Below are 19,089 nucleotides of genomic sequence, written 5' to 3' on the forward strand. Positions count from 1 at the left end.
CCAATCAAGCTGGATGCACGCTTGCCGACTTCTAATGCAAGCTTACAGCAAGCAGTTTGCAAGTTGTATCTGCTACTATGGATGATGTTGTCCACCACAAATCCATTTGAGAGCTCCTCCGTGGCTAAGCGGTTAGCGTACGCGCCTTTGGCGCGGGAGACCCGGTTTCGATTCCCGGTGGGAGTTCATGTGGTTCGGATTCCACGTTAATCAGTAGGTCCACGTCTCATATAGCCTCGCTGCTGAACGGGACGATAAACTCAAAATCAACTCAACTCAACTCAAATCCATTTGACCTGATATCGAGTCTGCACCCCTTGTACTAGAGATGAGCGTTCTATTACTGCTTCATCGTATCTCATGATGAATCGAAAAATAAATTTCGCCACCACCGGGGGACGAACCTTGGACGGCCAGATAGGATTACAACATTTGACAGACTACACCACCACGTTCTGAGTTACAGAAGCTGACTAAATAATGTACATTGTAATAAAAGGGCACTTCCTCAGAAGTGGAGAACATGAGACATCTGCAAATATTTCTGACTCAGAAAAAGTAACATTTCGCTCTTTTCTATCACTATCCCTCCCCCCCCCCTCTCTGTCTCTCTCTCTCCCTCTCTCTTGTTGACTTTTTAAAATACAAGCTCAATTTAATTTATTCTAATATCTACAGTACTTACGTAGATTAGTGACATGTATCTATTTCTATTTCCAGGTGCCCTTCTCTCGTCAGTGATAGGACCAGAAACAGCTATCCATGGAAGAAATATGAGTAGAGTTGCGTATAGCATAATAGACAGGTATGGAATCATCTGATCGGCCAGTGTCAGCATCTCAAGCCCATGCTTATACTTGAACTCGATGCCCTTAACAAAGTAGATCAAGCCAAAAATCTGAAACGAAACAAAAGCATTGTATTTCGATTGCAAAGAAAAACATCCAAGACATACGTTAATTTGGTCTCGTAATACTGTTTTTCATCAAATCAAACGTCAGATATTTAAATTCTAGCAGATACATTTTGTAGTTACCGACAACTATTGTGCATTTTTTGAAATGCAAAAATATAACGAACTCTTTACTTCAGTGTTCAAGTAGATTTTGTAGTTTAGAGGTTATAATTACGGTGGTTTCATTTTTTTTTTTTTTTTGGTAGGAAATTTGATCGCTGGATAGCACCACGCGTGGATTATTCTGGGGAAGTTATTGTGGGTAGTTCGAAAGTATTATGTGTTGGCTAGAATAGTAAGGCTATTGTGTGTGTCAATGGTCACATGTCTCCGAAAATTGTGACGTTTTAGAAGGGTTACATTTGCACTTTTTTGATCTTCATCATCATTATCATAGGTATTCTGCCATTATTGGCAGGTCACTTGGCGGAACTGAGAAGCTTTCATGCTACACAGTCTTCCGCTAACCTCTTCTGCAGATACTATTTTTCTGTTTTGATATCGTCCATCAATTGTAGTCTCCTTCCCCACCTTCCTCTCTTTCCTGCCACCATACTTTCTAGCACGTCCCTGATGATACAGTTCCTTGTTAGCCAATGTCCCAAATAGCTTCTCTTCCTCTTCTTAATAATATCTAAAATTGTGCTTTCCTCACCTACTATTTCTAACACCCTCTCATTCGTTTTCCGCTCGATCCAACTAATTCTCTCAATTCTTCTCCACACCCACATTTCTAGAGCTTTGTGAATAGTGAATCACAAACGTTTTCATGTGTCAAAGAAATGGATCAACGGTGTGTTAAAACAGGCACTTTTACGGTTGCTGGGCTCTTGAATATTGGGCCTCGCAGATATCGGAGACTGGGGCGTATCCGTGACGTGGTGCGAGAACTCATCGTCTCGAAGAACAGCAAGCTCCACCCTGGTCATACATTCCATAATTCATCATGATATACGCATACACAACAACTTAATGAAAACACCAGATGTTAAATTGCAACTTGGCAGCTTTATATGACGTTAGACCGCCGTTTTACAGGGAATAAACGATTGTGATATCTCCGGAATAACCTCTACTCCGTTTACACATGAAAGAAAGTTTCATAAAGTTGCAAAATTTTTCAAGGCACCCTCTTATCTGTAGTGATGAGTGCAAGAGTCTTGGTCTTGCATTTTTTGCAAGAGTCTTGCATGCAAGACCAAGACCAAGAATCCCGATGCAAGGCCAAGACCAAGACCATACCTGCAAGACTAAGACCAAGACCAAGACCAAGACTCTTGCGCAAGAGTCTTGCACAAGTACCGGAACTACATTATTTTGTGTATAGAATGTAAAAAGGAAGGAGAAAAATTATTACATCTTTCACTTGAATTTCTTGGCTTCAGTAAGAATGCCGCTGGAGTAAATGTGTTCCCAGTACATATAGTTTATGCAATCCGTGTGAGTCGATCTGCCCTTGTAAAATATAGCTACAGTATGTCGTTTTCTGAAACGGTTATTCGCGTTTTCTGTAGTTACTACTCATTTTGATGCCACATAGGTGTCATTCTAATCTAAAAAATGTGTCACTGGTGCTGGATTACGACGCATTCCTACGTTTTTAAACAGTGAGGACTACTTATCGGAAAATTAGACACTATTCTACGGGCGTGTGTTATCTGGGGTAAACTTAAACCTTTGATCTTCGACCTGGTAAATTTGTCGGCTCATCCTGGGATAAATATAGCAAAACAGGGATTTGTTTTTCACCCTTCAGTTGCTTCAGGCAGCCTGCTAAGGAAACCCCACAAACCTCCAGTAAGCAGTGGCGGCTTTAGCAGATAGGCACGGTCTAACCAAAAATTTTGAATAATATATAAATCCTAAAAGATACAATAAAGAATAAATATATTTTCCACTATTTATACTAAAAGTAGATAATTATTTAACAAATAGCATCAACCACTACTGTAAAAGTGATTTCTTACTAGCATTAATCAATCAAATGTGTATATGTATCCATAAGCGAGGGAGCGGTTCTACCCAAAATTAAAATCCTAAAGTCGCCCCTGCAAGTAAGGAACTGAATGCGAAATTGAAACAGTCTTTCTCATTCACTACTGAACAGACATACCTAATCCTTTTTGGCTTCTACACAAGTGCATTGATTTTTTTTTAAGTTAACGTCTTCGATTACAAGGTTGTGTTCTAAAAAAATGACTGATAAAGACTTAACAGATGTGTCATTAAGCGATTATGGTAGTTTCGTACAACAAGATGATAGTAGCAATGATAGTACTATACATAAAGTTTTCGTAAAGTGTAAGAATAAAGTTGCAAAATCAAAAACGCAAGTGGCGAGCGCAAAAAGTAAATTTCATGCGTACTTCGAATTTATTGCGGGAAGTGGGAAGCATACATGTGGGTTGTGCAAACTATGCAAAAATACGAAGGATAGTTGTGTCGATAAGAAGCGGATAAGTGAAATGTAAACTAAACTATGTTATGGCCGCGGTAGCTCAGTGATAGAGCGTTCACCTCTGGTGCTTGGGGTTCCTGGTCCGATCCCAGCTTAGACCATGAGAGCTTTCTTGTTGGACAAACACCGTGTGCGTGGGTTATCTCGAGATCTTCAGTTTCGTCCTATTTTCTTCATTCCACCATTTCGTTCATTATCACCATCACCGTCCAGCTTAGCCTCGGCGCATAGACATGGGACGTTAAACTAGATATTTCGTTTCGTTTCAAAACATATTAATGGTGTTCTTCTCCCAAAACTAAAGAGAAATGTAGTATTGAACATTGGTAATACCGTACACCATAGGTGTCGACTACATGGGTATGGCCTTCGCTCCGAAGCTCAAGCATCTGTTGGAAATTTTAAATGTGTTCTCATAAAATTAATGTTGAAATAACATTTTCATGACATTGACAAAAAAAACGTGCATGTGACCGCAAGTTTGATTTCATGGACGGAAGCTTATAGATCGAATAATTTTTTATCAATAAAACTTTTAGCCTCCTTAGGTATACGGCACATCGAGGATTGAACGATACAACATTATACAACAATAAATAACACTGGGAAACAACATTTTTGTTGCATTGATACTAACACCTCGTTTACTCTAATTTGGATGTGCTGATTTCAAATATGAACTTCATTTTTGTGTGTAAGCTCTAATTGTTTTTCAATTCAATGTTTTGTGTTTTTTTACTGTGTAATGATGATTTGCGGTATTTATACTTCTTTTTACAATTGGAGCTCGTCGTATTGTGGAGTAATGCGCTTTAATAAATCTGGTAATATGGTCTCTATATAAGGCTAAAACAAGCAGATTGGCAAGACAATTCAGAAAAGAGTTTAAACACATTACAATATGCAAAAAAAAAAATATATATATATAGGAAATATGCAAAATTAACGCATTTGTTTCCGGGCATTACATATGCACCCACTATGAATATGAACATAAGTATTTACGCAGAAATTATCGTATATGTCTGAATACAATCCACAAACAGATATATTAAGCCTTGCAAAATTAAAGAATATAGTTACGTCAAAAATTGGAAATATGCACATTTCAGTGGTGTTACGTACAAACCCAATAGAGTAGTGTGCAAAAGTAAATTTCAGGCATTTACGTGAGAATGGCACATTCGTCTACATAAGGACCACTTGTATTAGAAAAATGATGATATTGATAATTTAAACTTCATAAATATGCATTACAGATTAGATATATTCCAATACGAAAGTATTTGTTTCTGGTAATTACTCACACTCTTATATCTAATATAGAGGTATATTTAAATCCTTTTCCCTGATAATTACATATTAATCTAGACACGGGACACAGTATTACAAAAAACTCATATGAAATCATGAAAAGATAAAACACCTTCTACTGAGGCAAAAACTTGTGCTTGTGGGGAACCACGGGGCACTCTCCTTTGATACTCCAACAATATTCTGTCAACATATTTTTGTCCCATCGCCCTTGATAACGCTCTTCCATCGTCTTCAAGTCTTGATAGAAACGCTCTCCCTGTTCATCTTTACAATTCCCAATGTTCTCAGGGAATGGATCAACATGACTGTATAGAAAATGAATCTTCACACTCATATTGCACCCAAGATCACGAAAGGCCGACAACATTCTCTTAACAAGCACTTCATAGTTATCCGACTTTTTTCTTGCTACAAAGTTCATTATAATTTCAACGAAAGACAGCCATGTTGCCTTCTCCTGGTAGTTCATCTTCTTGGCAAATTCCTCAAAACGAAAAAGAACACGAATTTGAGATTCATCGATCACTCCTGCTTTGATCTTCTAGTAAGACAAAGCAGGGAATTTAGAAATCAGATACTGAAAGCAGGCACCATCAGTATTTATTGATTTCACGAACTGTTTCATCAATCCAAACTTGATATGGAGGTTGGAGATGATCCTATCTCGGCTGACAATTGGTTCATTCACAATGTTTGGTATTCCTACTTTCAGAGTGTCACGGAGAGGCCATTCTTTTTGTGTCTAGTGCAGTTCTCGAGCTCAACTGTCCCGCATACGTAAATAGCACGGATACTTCGTGAAACCTTTTTGTTGTCCAAGCAGAAAGTTGACCATTTTGAGATCAATATAAATGATCCAGTTGTGCTCCTCGTACTTCAGTAATTCAACCACAAGTTTAATATTGTTATGTTTTTTCTAGCAAATGCTGAGAGTGGCCAATTGGAACCGGTCTGTAAGCATTACCGTTGTGCAAAAGAACTCACTTGAGACTGCGCTTCGAACTATCAATAAATAACCTCCATTCTGTTGGACTATAAGAGGAAACGCCTAATTCAGTTAGAAGACATGAGATATTACAGCAGTAAACAAAGTTGTTGTTCTAAGAAAAGTAGCCTACAAAACCTTTTTCCCGCTTTCGGACATATGACGCTCGTGCCTAATGATGCAACAGATTTTTTTTCCCTCACAATCTGGAAGCTAGTAGCTCAAATGCGCTCTTGGAGAGACCCAAATCGCGCACTGTCATACAACTCAGGCTGGATGAACTGCTGAGGAATAGGTGACTGTTAGTGAGAGATGTGTCTTCGGATTCCATAGCCGTTTTTCCATGCACTTTCTTCATCTTTGGAAGAGCCAAAACCATTAAAAATTGGAACCTGGAGTTCATCCGAGTGAGGGATCGGTCGAATTGCTGAAGGAATACTCGGATACAAAATAGAATGTCAGTTTTTTTTTTTTTTTTTTTTTTCCAATACTCTTCGTATTGAACAGTCACTTAGATGGTCCTTCTGTTCTCGCCAAACCATGGGAACGCCGAAAGGCATTTCTTTACCCTTTCATTTTGTCCAATCGCGTACAATTTCCCCACAATTATGACACACAATATAAGGAGCCCATTTTTTAAAGCTGGGTCGCTAAGGGAAACTTGAAAATACGTTCTGGTGGCACGCCTAACAAACGGTGATATATTGCACCTTTGGCGGGGAAGTGTGTAGCAACCATACATACATAATAAAATACGTCAGTTTATTTACACAATTCTGTCTACCTGAAGATGCCATGATATAATCTGGAAAGCATAATAGAATAGAAGAAACATCAGTATTGTCAATATATGTTCTGTTGTTAGGGTAGATTTAACTGAAAACAGTGCAAAAATACAAATAAATGATAGTCTTCTTACAAAATACGGAAGTTTCAAATTGCATGGAAACTATAGCATGCACGGGGAAACGGATTTCAGATTTCGATTCAGTGGGGAAAAACATATAGAAATAGCTGAAAAATCTCATGCAACAGAAAACATTTTTTTTTTTAATTGTTCTCCAGTATAATCCATATTCTCAAGTGTGAGTGATTTTGTACAGTTATTTCAAATAATTGGAATTTGATGCCGCTACTTTGTATTTCTAATATAGGTCAAAAGTATAAATTGAGTTTACACAATAGACATAGACACTTTAGTCGTTTTCAGTTTTTACCAAAATTAGTCTAAAATATTAAGAGGTTTGATTATAATTACTATTTCAATTTTTTTCTCTCTCTTTTTTTGGCCAATATTACTAAACATATCATCATCATCATTATCATAGCTATTCTACATAGGGATGGGCACGAGCGAGTTTGATCGAGTTTTCATTGAAACTCGACTCGACTCGAAACAGACATCTTTGAGCTCCACTCGAGAACTCGGCTCGAAAAATTTCGTCCAACTCGACTAGAATTTGACTCGAGTTTCGAGTCGAGTCGAGCCAAAACGAGCCAAATGCTGTGTGTAGTTTCAAATACTTTCTTACAATATAATTATTATCAATGATACTACTACTACTAGTACTATATTATTATTATTATTAATATTATTATTATTATTATTATTATTATTATTATTATTATTATTATTATTATTATTATTATTATTATAACAACACCTTGTATAAATATGAAAGGTAGGTGATTTGTATCTGAATACTAAAAGCTAATTGACTGCTAACCTCGGTAGTCATGAAGTCTAGGAGGCAAGGACATTGTTCACGAGGTTCTAGATTTGAGTTCAGGAGGAGCAAGTATCCGGACTCAAACCAAAAATCGTTAAAAGTTATAGGGCGCCGGCCACACATGTTCAAAACTGCTTGGTCCGGGTTTAGGGTTCTCAATGGCTCAAGCAACTCGGCTCACAGCTCATTCCTTATCGAGCCGAGCCAACAACTCACCCACCCAAACCGACACGAGCCGAAACAAACCGAGCTGATGGTTCACCCCAACCGAGAAGACTCGAGACTATGGCTCACCTGAACCGAGTCGGTGCCTCATCTCAACCAAACCGGCTTGAGGTTCGCTCAGTTGAACCGAGCTTAGCCGGTTAACATCTCTACCTGGGTTGGGCTTCTGCTTCGGCTCAAAATTTTCACCGTGCAGGTCTCAGCCTTGGTGGTGAGAACTACAGTATATACTTATGTTAGTGCTCACGACATTTGAGGCTGTCTCGTTATAAAAATCCATTGCCATCTTGTTAATCGAGACTAACACGAGATACGAGCAGTGTCCCATCTCTTGAGCAACACTAAAAATGTTTCACATTACTGCTTACATTTCTAATAGCTTTCGCTTTCCAGTCTAATCAGGCAATGATTTCAAAACGAGTTAAAAAGAACTAAACGAACGAGCCATTTTCCAAACTCGACTCAACTCGAAACTCGACCTCAAAACAGTGACTCGGCTCGGAACTCGACTCGAGAAAATTACCTTTGACTAGACTCGAATTCGCTCCGAGTTTCGAGTCGAGTCCATAATTCTGCAATTATTGGCAGGTCACTTGCTGTAACTGAGATGCTTCGATGTACGGTGGTCCTCAGCTAGTCTCTTCGTCATGACGTACCAATTTTCTGTTTTAATACCTTTCTTCAAGTACGGTCTCCTTTGCCCCCTCCCTCTCTTTCCTTCCGCCATACCCTCTAGCACGTCTCTCATAATACAGTTCCTCCTCAGCCAATATCCCAAGCAGTTCCTCTTCCTCCTGTTAATTACATCTAAAAAGTCTTCTTTTCTCCCCTACTGCTACTGTCTCTAACAACTTTGTTCGCTTTTTGTTCAACGTAGCTTATTCTCTCGTTTCTTCTCCATTCCCACGTTTCGAAAGCCTCCAATTTTCTCATCGCTATTGCGTAATGTCCATGATTCTCCCCATAGAGTACATATTGGAATCATTAAAAAATCTCAATATTTAATTGGAAGTTTGTTCAATACAAAAATTTGATGATCGAGTTTGAAAAGAAAAAAAATCTAACGCCTTTAGAGTATAAAAGTAATTTTGCAATTCATGTTTTTTCAGTAATATTTGCCATCTTAATTATTGTCTTTCATGCATTTTAGAGGTAGCCTCTCCAGTTTGGGAACCAGTGGAGTATTGGGTCTGTTTAAAAAAATGTAAAAAAGATTACGTAATGTTTTGATTTATCTTATAAGTAGTGAAGCATGGGTACCCGTTCAGAAAAGAACCATCGCCTATGTTGTACACTATTATCACACTTACGTGAAGGTAAACCATATTAGTTTTAGAAACATACCTTGTATTTCCGTTACTATTGGCGCATTGTAGAATTTGTTATCCCTTATATCCAGAGTAAAATTTACCTATGAAAAGCATAAGACTCCTTAAATGCAAGACTTGCAAGACTCTTGCAAGCAAGACCATGACCAAGACCAGGGGTTGCAGTGCAAGACCCAGACCAAGACTGGATGTGCAATACCAAGACCAAGATGAAGACCACCTGGATCTTGTTCTTGGTCTTGCATTTGCTCATCACTAGTTATAACCTTTTAAGTCCTTACGAGAAAATTCGTACGACACATATTTCTTTTTCTGAGAACATGAACAAATTTCGCAAATACCAATTATCAGAGCATTTTTAATTCTATGTTATAAGAAAACCTTTTTCTATACATGCTTTGTATGAAATAATATAAGAGCAAGGACTTTGCAACTGGTCGATTAAAAACAATAACTGACCTTAAAAAATATAGATTGTCATATATATCTATATTGTTCATCGTCAATTCAGTTTTATAAATATTGCCACATAACTGTGTATGGCTAATACAATAAGTGCTGTTCATAAGTTGTGCATTTATTGTTCCTAAAAAAATATGCAATGAAATCTTTAATTTTTACGTCCCACGGTTATGCCGGCTAGGCTAAAGGAAATGGTGATGATGAGAAATGAATGAGATGGTGGATGAAGAAAGTGGGAGGAAACGAGAGAACCCCAAGAAAACCCACACGCAAGGTGTTTGTCCACCACAAAGCTCACTTGGCGCGAGCTGGGATCGAACCAAGGACTCCATGCACCGGATGTGAATGCTCTATCACTGATCCACCGCGGCCCAATTGTGTTCTCAAATGTAAATCAACGAAACAAATAATTGGGTGTTTTAATGTTATGTAAGTTTAACTAGATTAGTATAATTCATCTATTGATAAAATGGAAACTATCTGGAAGTAAGGTTCCAAGAAAAAAAGTTTAAAATGTATTTCCGGAATAACTGAGAAATAAATTAACAATCGTAAGTTCAGTTTTCTCAGAGTGTAATTGTTTGCACACTTCAATCGATTGTTTCGAAATTATTGACAAAATATTATTATTATTATCTCCTTCAACACGGCGACAGTCATGCCTTCGTTGAGAATAGTACCTTTATTTCTTCTTGTATGCGCCAAAAGTGACCTATCACAAACCAAATCAGCTGCAAATCTTTGAACGAAACTTACACAATCACTGCACGCCGTTTCGAAGTACAAATGTGATAGGGGGCACTTCTACATCGATTTTAATCAACCCGCACAATTGTGTTTCCTCGTGTTGAAAGTGATATGAAAGGTATGGTTATTGTATGCGATTGTGACCATTAGATATTGCAGTTGAATTCCAACATTAATAGATTTAGTTTCGTGGTAGTTGTACTCAAACGTGTTTACAACGTAACAATTCCAGAGCGTTGCTTAGCAAACTAATGTGGCAGAATTACCGTCTGTCGGAAGAACTCACGAGATATTTTATAAACATTATAAAGCTAATAGAGTTAAATTATCTTTAGTCATATAATATTAACAGATATTCTGCTGTTTTCATATCATATTTGTTTTGTGTACAATCTTCGACAAAGGTTCCTTCCGTTTCGTAAAATTTATTTTGGGAATAATTGTGGTGTAGCTGGAAAAATACAGAAAATTACAATCTTTTTGATTTACTGAAAACTGTACTTAAGGTTGTCCTTCCATTCTGAAGTTATTTACGAAACAAATTTCATCAAACGGAAACACTTTCTTCTATCGCTGACTGTATAATCTTACTAAAAATAAACCTCTTTTAAAGGTTAAACTCTTGCAGCCACAAGTAGGAAGTCTTAATGTTTTAATTTAAATTAAATATTTCAATTAACTAAAGAAGGTTCCCGTTCAATAGACTCAATTCTGTCTACTGGGAAAAAGGCAAGGTTACCCCAAGAGAGTTAAGTAGAAGTATGAGCACTTCTGTGGCAAGCTCTTTTTAATCCTCCTCTCTTGTAGTAGGATTAAAGTGTGGTGAGAAATAACCTATAGTGTGAGAGTTAATCCTAAATGATTATCTGTAATCATTACACTGCACTAGAATCAGAGTCTGTGGGAAGATCTTTTCAATCCTCCTCACTTGTGGGAGGATTAATTTGTGGTCGGGAATGACCTATAATGTGAGAGTTAATTCTAAATGATTATCTGTACTCATTCTACTGCACTAGAATGAGAGTTTGTGTCATGCTCGTTTTAATCCTCCTCTGTTGTAGGAGGATAAAATTTGGTGAGGAATGACCTGTAATGTGAAAGATAATCCTAAAGGATTATATGTCCTCATTCCACTGCACTAGAATCAGAGTCCATGGTGTGCTCTTTTTAATCCTCCTCTCTTGAAGGAAGATTTAAGTGTGGTGAGGAATGGCCTATGGTGTGAAAGTTAGTTCTAAATGATTATCTGTACTCATTCCACTGCACTAGAATCAGAGTCTGTGGCAAGCTCTTTTCAATCCTCCGTTTTGTAGGAGTATTAAAGTGTGGTGAGGAATGACCTGTAGTGTGAGAGTTAATCCTAAATGATTATCTGTACTCATTCCACTGCACTAGAATCAGAGTGCTTGGCGTGGACTTTTTAATCCGCCTCTCTTGTAGGGGAAAGGGTGGGGTGGGGAATGACCTATAGTGTGAGAGTTAATCCTAAATGATTATCTGTACTCATTCCACAGCACTAGAATCAGAGTGCTTGGCGTGCTCTTTTTGATCCACCCCTGTTGTAGGAGAAAGAGTGCGGTGGGGAATGACCTATAATGTGAGACTTAATTCTATATGATTACTCATTCCACTTCATTAGAGTCAGTCTGTGACGTTCTTTTTTTACTCCACTTCTCTTGTAGGAGAAAGTGTGTGGTGAGGAATGACCTATAGTCTGAGAGTTAATCCTAAATGATTATCTGTACTCATTCTACTGCACTACAATGAGAGTCTGTGGCATGCTCTTTTTAATCCTCCTCTGTTGTAGGAGGATAAAATTTGGTGAGGAATGACCTATAATGTGAGAGCTAATCCTAAAGGATTATATGTGCTCATTCCACTGCACTAGAATCAGAGTCCATGGCGTGCTCTTTTTAATCCTCCTCTCTTGTAGGAAGATTTAAGTGTGGTGAGGAATGGCCTATAGTGTGAAAGTTAGTTCTAAATGATAATTTGTACTAATAGTACTGCACTACAATCAGTCAGTTACGTGCTCGTTTTAATCCGCCTCTCTTGTAGGAGAGAGGGTGTGGTGTGGAATGACCTATAGTGTGAGAGTTAATCCTAAATGATTATCTGTACTCATTCCACTGCACTAGAATCAGAGTGCTTGGCGTGGACTTTTTAATCCATCTCTCTTGTAGGAGAAAGGGTGTGGTGGGGAATGACCTATAGTGTGAGAGTTAATCCTAAATGATTATCTGTACTCATTCTACTGCACTAGAATGAGAGTCTGTGTAATGCTCTTTTTAATCCGCCTCAGTTGTAGGAAGATTAAAGTGAGGTGAGGAATCACCTATAATGTGAGAGTTAGTCCTAAATGATTATATGTGCTCATTCCACTGCACTAGAATCAGAGTCCATGGCGTGCTCATTTTAATTCTCCTCTCTTGTAGGAAGATTTAAGTGTGGTGCGTAATGACCTATATTGTGAGAGTTAATCCTAAATGATTATTTCTACTCATTCCACTGCACTAGAATCAGAGTCTGTGGGAAGATCTTTTCAATCCTCCTCACTTGTGGGAGGATTAAATTGTGGTCGGGAATGACCTATAATGTGCGAGTTAATTCTAAATGATTATCTGTAATCATTCCACTGCATTAGAATCAGAGTCTGTGACGTTCTCTTTTAATCCACTTCTCTTGTAGGAGAAAGGGTGTGGTGGGGAATGACCTATAGTTTAAGATTTAATGCTAAATGATTTTTTGTACTCATTCCACTCGACTAGAGTCAGAGTCTGCGATGTTCTCTTTTAATCCACTTCTCTTGTAGGAGACAGGGTGTGGTGGGGAATGACCTATAGTGTGAGAGTTAATCCTAAATGATTATCTGTACTCATTCTACTGCACTAGAATGAGAGTCTGTGTAATGCTCTTTTTAATCCGCCTCAGTTGTAGGAAGATTAAAGTGTGGTGAGGAATGACCTATAATGTGAGAGTTAGTTCTAAATGATTATATGTGCTCATTCCACTGCACTGGAATCAGAGTCTATAGGGGCCCATACACGTAAACACATGCCTGAAGAAACAGCCCGACTTGCATGAAAAATGATAAAACCACAGGCAAGTTGATCGTGTATGGCCTCGTTCATTCATGTTGAAAGTTTTCAAAATCTTCTGAAAACATGCTTGATGTTTTTGCCGTTCTGCATGCATGTTTACCGTGTATGGGCTCGTTCATGCAAGGTGGCTGTTTTATATTTAGGTCCGCCAATCACGACAGCGGAAGAAATCACGTGACTCTCTCCTCCGTCGCATGCCAAGGTCGTGCAGTTGCAGAAAGAAAAAGCACCCGTTTCCTCGTCCTCCACATTTCTCAAACTACTTTCAGTAAGCTGGACAGCACGTTGGTACGTGTGTGGACAAAAAATTCTTTCAAGATCAGGGGTGGACTGGCCATAATCAAGTACCGGCCCGATGGCCGCTGCGCCCTCCTCACATCAGTGCCTTTACGCCCTCCTCGGGAGGGGCTAAGATTCGTCTTAGCCTCGGGAAGGCGCAGTTTCCTCTCTGAACACATTAAAAAATAACTATATACATAATTATTTTATAAATTTGCTAGCTTTTGGCCAGCTAGGGCTCCACCCCAGACCTTGGTATTTGCTCGGCCTGCGGCCTTGCTCTTTCTGTTTTCGGCGTGGGAATGCTATTAATGATATTAGATTTACCCCTAAATATATAGATTTGATTCTAATATCTGTCATTTTGGACGATTTTTGCATATCACCCTTATCAACCCCACGCTCCGCCCCAAATCCCAGTATTTGCTCGGCCTGCGGCCTCACTCTTTCCGTTTTTTGCTATAGGAATGTCGTTATAATGATCTTAGGGACCCTGAAATTTATAGATTTGACTCTAATATCGGTCATTTTGGATGATTTTTATATATCAACCCTCCCACCCCCACTGCTCCGTCCCCAGATCCAGTCTTTACTCGGCCTACGGCCTTGCCCTCTGGGCGAGTTTGGGTGTTTATATATATATATATCTTTCTTTGGGCTTCTCCAGGAAATTCAGATATTTTTGAAAGAATCCCAGAAACGACTTGAGGTGTACTTGGAAACAAAACCCAAGCGTCCGTCTTGAGGCTATTGAGATAACTCGATGGAGAAGTAAAAGCAATGCTACTGTAAAAATATTTGGACACTTTCATTACTGAGCGCCCGACTCAAAGGATGCCAGACCAAGAAAATCAAAACCACTATATGTGCAACTCGTAGCAGCTTTAAGTGTGATTGGCAACTCGCAAGAATTCAATTCCAAAGTCAGACATGATGCAATGTCTCTCATTCAAAAGTTGTGCTTCTTTGAGACTATCATTGTGGCTATGATGTTTTTATTGATTTTTCAGCATACCACACCTTATCAGACTACTTGCAAACAAAAAACTTAGACTATGTGCAAGCATGGCGCCTGATATCCTCAACTCAAAATAACTTGAAAGAAGCTAGTTCCTAGTCTAGAACAAGTTATTATAGAAACAGAATTGCCTGAGGTAAGATGTAGAAAAAGAAAGAAAATGGCAGGGGAATCAGCTTCTGATGAAGTAATTGAAGACAGTAAATACAGATTTGAAGTAACCGTTTTCAACTGTGTTCTAGACCAAATTTTTAACAGCATGCAGGAACGATTTGCTGAAAATCAAAGCTTATACTTAGATTTAGAGTGTTTTGATCCTAAGAAGTTCAAGAGTTTAAGTCTGGCTTCGTTGTCACTGTAAAGAATCACTGAATTAATTCCTGATTGTGAAGAGGGAAAACTTAAAGAAAAGCTTCTTTCATTTTCGTCAATGTGGGAAGAGTTTTCAAAATCCCCTTATGACAACCAAGAAAAGATCAAGAAGCTGTTGAGGTTCGTATGATTGAAGATTTGATTGAAGAGGACAAATTTTCTGAAGATTTCATGGAGGATGAGGAGGAATATTTGAGGCCGACTGACGATATTGTGGATTTAAGGTCTATAAAATGTGATGGAGTGAAGTACATTTCTTGCTTTAAGTGCACCTTCGATGTGATTCTGCAGTACAATATGTACTCAAGACTCTACACAGAATTATTCAAAGTTTATAAGTATCTCCTTACATTACCGGCAACACAAGTGTCCTGTGAGCGAGCATTTTCAAAGCTCAGATACATAAAAACAAGACTCCGTTCAAGACTTACAGATGAACATCTGGAATCATTGTTCTTGATGAACTCAGAAAGAGACATTCTAACCAAAATAGACAACAATTTTATTATTGACAAAATGTGTGAGAAAAGCAGGGAGATTCGAAGGCTCCTTCAAGCATAAAGCAGTGACTTTACTTTCATTTTCCAGTTTTGTTTTTGAATTTCTTTTTTCGCTACGTAGGTATATAATTCTAAATTTACTTTTGTTAATTTGTAGTAAATGTTTCATGTATACTTTTTATCAATGTTTTTAAAAATAGATGAAAAATAAATTAATGTTATGATGAAAACAGGTTTAAAAGGACAGAAGTATGAAAAATAGCATAAGCCCCAAACTTAACTCGAATCTTCAGTTATAATTAGGCTGTTAACAAATGTAGCCGAAGAATTTAAACAACTGGTGTGATTTTTGTAGTCTCAGTTACAAAGTGTGCAGATTTATATAGGATTAATATATTTAGTAATCAAAGTATCTTTGTTTATGAAAATATTGAATTTGTATAATTCTATCATGATTAACTGCAATAACTACTTAATCTTTTGTTGTTTTTTGTGTACTAATTTTCCGGGAGAAGCCCCCGGCACTTCCTTTTAATAGGAGGGGGTATTCGATACAAGCAAAAGTCTCGGATGGACGGCGCCCTCCCAGAGTATGTGACCGCGCCCTTTTTACATAGCCAGTCCACCCCTGTTCAAGATGCATGATGAAAGAAACCTTTCATACATGTTGGTAATGCAAGTGCATGCGTCTATGGCGCGCTTATGGCGTGCTCATTTTAATTCTCCTCTCTTGTAGGAAGATTTAAGTGTGGTGAGGAATGGCCTGTAGTGTGAAAGTTAATTCTAAATGATTATTTGTACTCATACTACTGCACTACAATCGGTCTGTTACGTGCTCGTTTTAATCCACCTCTCTTGTAGTAGAAAGGGTGTGGTGAGGAATGACCTATAGTGTGAGAGTTAATCCTAAATAATTATCTGTACTCATTCCACTACACTAGAATCAGAGTTCTTGGCGTGCTCTTTTTAATCCACCTCTCTTGTAGGAGAAATGGCGTGGTGCGTAATGACCTATAGTTTGAGAGTTAATCCTAAATGATTATTTCTACTCATTCCACTGCACTAGAATCAGAGTCTGTGGAAAGATCTTTTCAATCCTCCTCACTTGTGAGAGGATTAAATTGTGGTCGGGAATGACCTATAATGTGCGAGTTAATTCTAAATGATTATCTGTACTCATTCTACTGCACTAGAATGAGAGTCTGTGTAATGCTCTTTTTAATCCGCCTCAGTTGTAGGAAGATTAAAGTGTGGTGAGGAATGACCTATAATGTAAGTGTTAGTCCTAAATGATTATATGTGCTCATTCCACTGCACTAGAATCAGAGTCCATGGCATGCTCACTTTAATTCTCCTCTCTTGTAGGAAGACTTAAGTGTGGTGAGGAATGGCCTATAGTGTGAAAGTTAGTTCTAAATGATTATTTGTAACCATACTACTGCACTACAATCGGTCGGTTACGTGCTCGTTTTAATCCGCCTCTCTTGTAGGAGAGAGGGTGTGGTGTGGAATGACCTATAGTGTGAGAGTTAATCCTAAATGATTATCTATACTCATTTCACTACACTAGAATCAAAGTTCTCGGCGTGTTCTTTTTAATCCACCTTTCTTGTAGGAGAAAGGGTGTGGTGGGGAATGACCTATAGTGTGAGAGTTAATCCTAAATGATTATCTCTACTCATTCCACTGCACTAGAATCAGAGTGCTTGTTGAACTCTTCTTAATCCTCCTCCCTTGTAGGAGAAAGGGTGTGGTAGGGAATGACCTATAATGTGAGAGTTAATCCTAAATGATTATCTGTACACTTTCCACTGTACTAGAATAAGAGTGCTTGGCGTGCTCTTTTTAATCCTTCTCTCTTGTAGGAGAAGGGGTGTGGTTGGGAATGACCTATAGTTAGAGATGCAAGGGCTCGGAAAAAAACCGGCTTTTTTGAAAAAAACTGGGTTTTTTCTGCTTTGCTTTTTTGCTTGGGAAATTTTGGGCTTTTTTCAAAATACTGCTTTAAATTGATAAAACAGACTTTGTATCGCTTCTCTATAACACACAAAATCATTTAATTAGTGGTTGATGCTGATAATAATATAAAACATGGAAAATAAACTATGAATTTCGAAAAAATATTTCAAACAATTTTTCTTCAACATTCTTTGTATTATGAATTCCACAGGATTAACCAATGTATATGATAAGAATTTTTTAACATCCCATATACAAAAGTAAGCAGAGTTGGCAAGAACCGTGGTTGTTTTTGAGAATGCCAAAAACCCGTTTTTTGGGGGATGTTTAAACCAGGCTTTTTTGGTTTAAACCAGGCTTTTTTGACTTAGATTTTTTGCTTTATATATTTATATTACATATTCACAGAAATAAGTTTGTTTCGCCTTGATGTTATTATGCAACAGCGGGGTTATGCCGGAAGAACTCCCATAAGCTTAAAGACGTGCGGTCAGTAAATTTCTTAAATTGAGAATCTCTCGTCCTAGCCATTGGGAAAATCCCGTCATTACTTGAAATGTAAGACAATAACGGGAAAATCCTGTTATTGCTTTGCATGTAAAATGTAAAGGTCAACGTACCATAATCAGTACGCTAAAACTGAGGTATTAAATTACAAATTTAGTACCGGTACGTAGATATCATTGAAAGTCCAATCCAAGCTAATGTTGGAAGCTACGTAGGCAATCGAAAAATTTTGCCAATTTCTATCAATATATTTAAGCAATATTGGCTTCTTTATAAAACAACACGCATTTAGGCATGCAGAAATATAAAATTTGGTTTGTTTCGTATATTTAGGCTTAACATCCTTACGAAATACCGAGGTTATCAAGGAGAAGACTTTCGCTTAAACTGACATCCGAACCGCTACTTGGGTTACGCATGAAAGAAGGTTTGTGGGTCGACCGAGAATTGAACATGGGACACCTTGATTAAAAGGTGAAAGGGAAATAAAACTATTGCAGTTGGTTTGATATCTGGAAACGTCACCATGAAGTTCACACGATTCGCATTTTTCATTCTTTTTATTTTTGTGGTTTAAACCAGTTATTAAAAAAAAAAAGGTTGGTGTAAACCAGCCAACCCTAAAAGTAAACACTTCTTTTTAAAGAACACAAATAACTAGCAAAATAGTATGTAGTATTTTTACTTCAAAATATTCCATACCCTCTTTTTGAAACAAAATAAAATTAAAATAAAACATAAGAGAAATACTTAGATTTATATGATACACTTAAAGGCTGCACATCTAGAGCTTTTGGTTCTGTATATTCTTGAAATTCTACAGTTAAGTTTCATAGAACCACCATCACAGTTTACCCAATCCTCAAGCTTTCTGAATTTTTAACAAGAGGGATTCAACATATCATTACGGAACTCCCCCTCCCCCCCCCCCCAAAACAAAAGACTACGGAATATATTTAAGTTAAGCTAAATACAACTGCACAACAAACATGACTGAGTGATTAGCTTTTGAGCTTCTATCGGGAAGTCCGGGATTCAACCAGCATTCGACCATTCTGACAAAGCTTTTCTTTGTTCCATCTGTGAATGTAGAAATAGTGCGTATACTGCGAGTTGGCCGACTTCCTTTCTTATTGTTTTTAAATA

General features: G+C 37.9%; 1 protein-coding gene across 2 annotated transcripts in view; it reads right to left on the bottom strand.

Annotated features, from left to right (window-relative positions):
- Positions 1-19,089, bottom strand: part of LOC145674572 (uncharacterized) — a 410,151-nt gene that overhangs the window by 111,789 nt on the left and 279,273 nt on the right. For both annotated transcript variants that reach the window (XM_081744760.1, XM_081744759.1), the window contains exon 2: positions 686-898. In XM_081744760.1, the coding sequence (XP_081600886.1) occupies positions 686-898 (213 nt within the window). The remainder of the gene's footprint in view (positions 1-685; positions 899-19,089) is intronic.

Source organism: Thermobia domestica, chromosome 17, assembly GCF_964235325.1.
Source record: "Thermobia domestica chromosome 17, izTheDome1.hap1.1, whole genome shotgun sequence".
NCBI lineage: Eukaryota > Metazoa > Arthropoda > Insecta > Zygentoma > Lepismatidae > Thermobia > Thermobia domestica.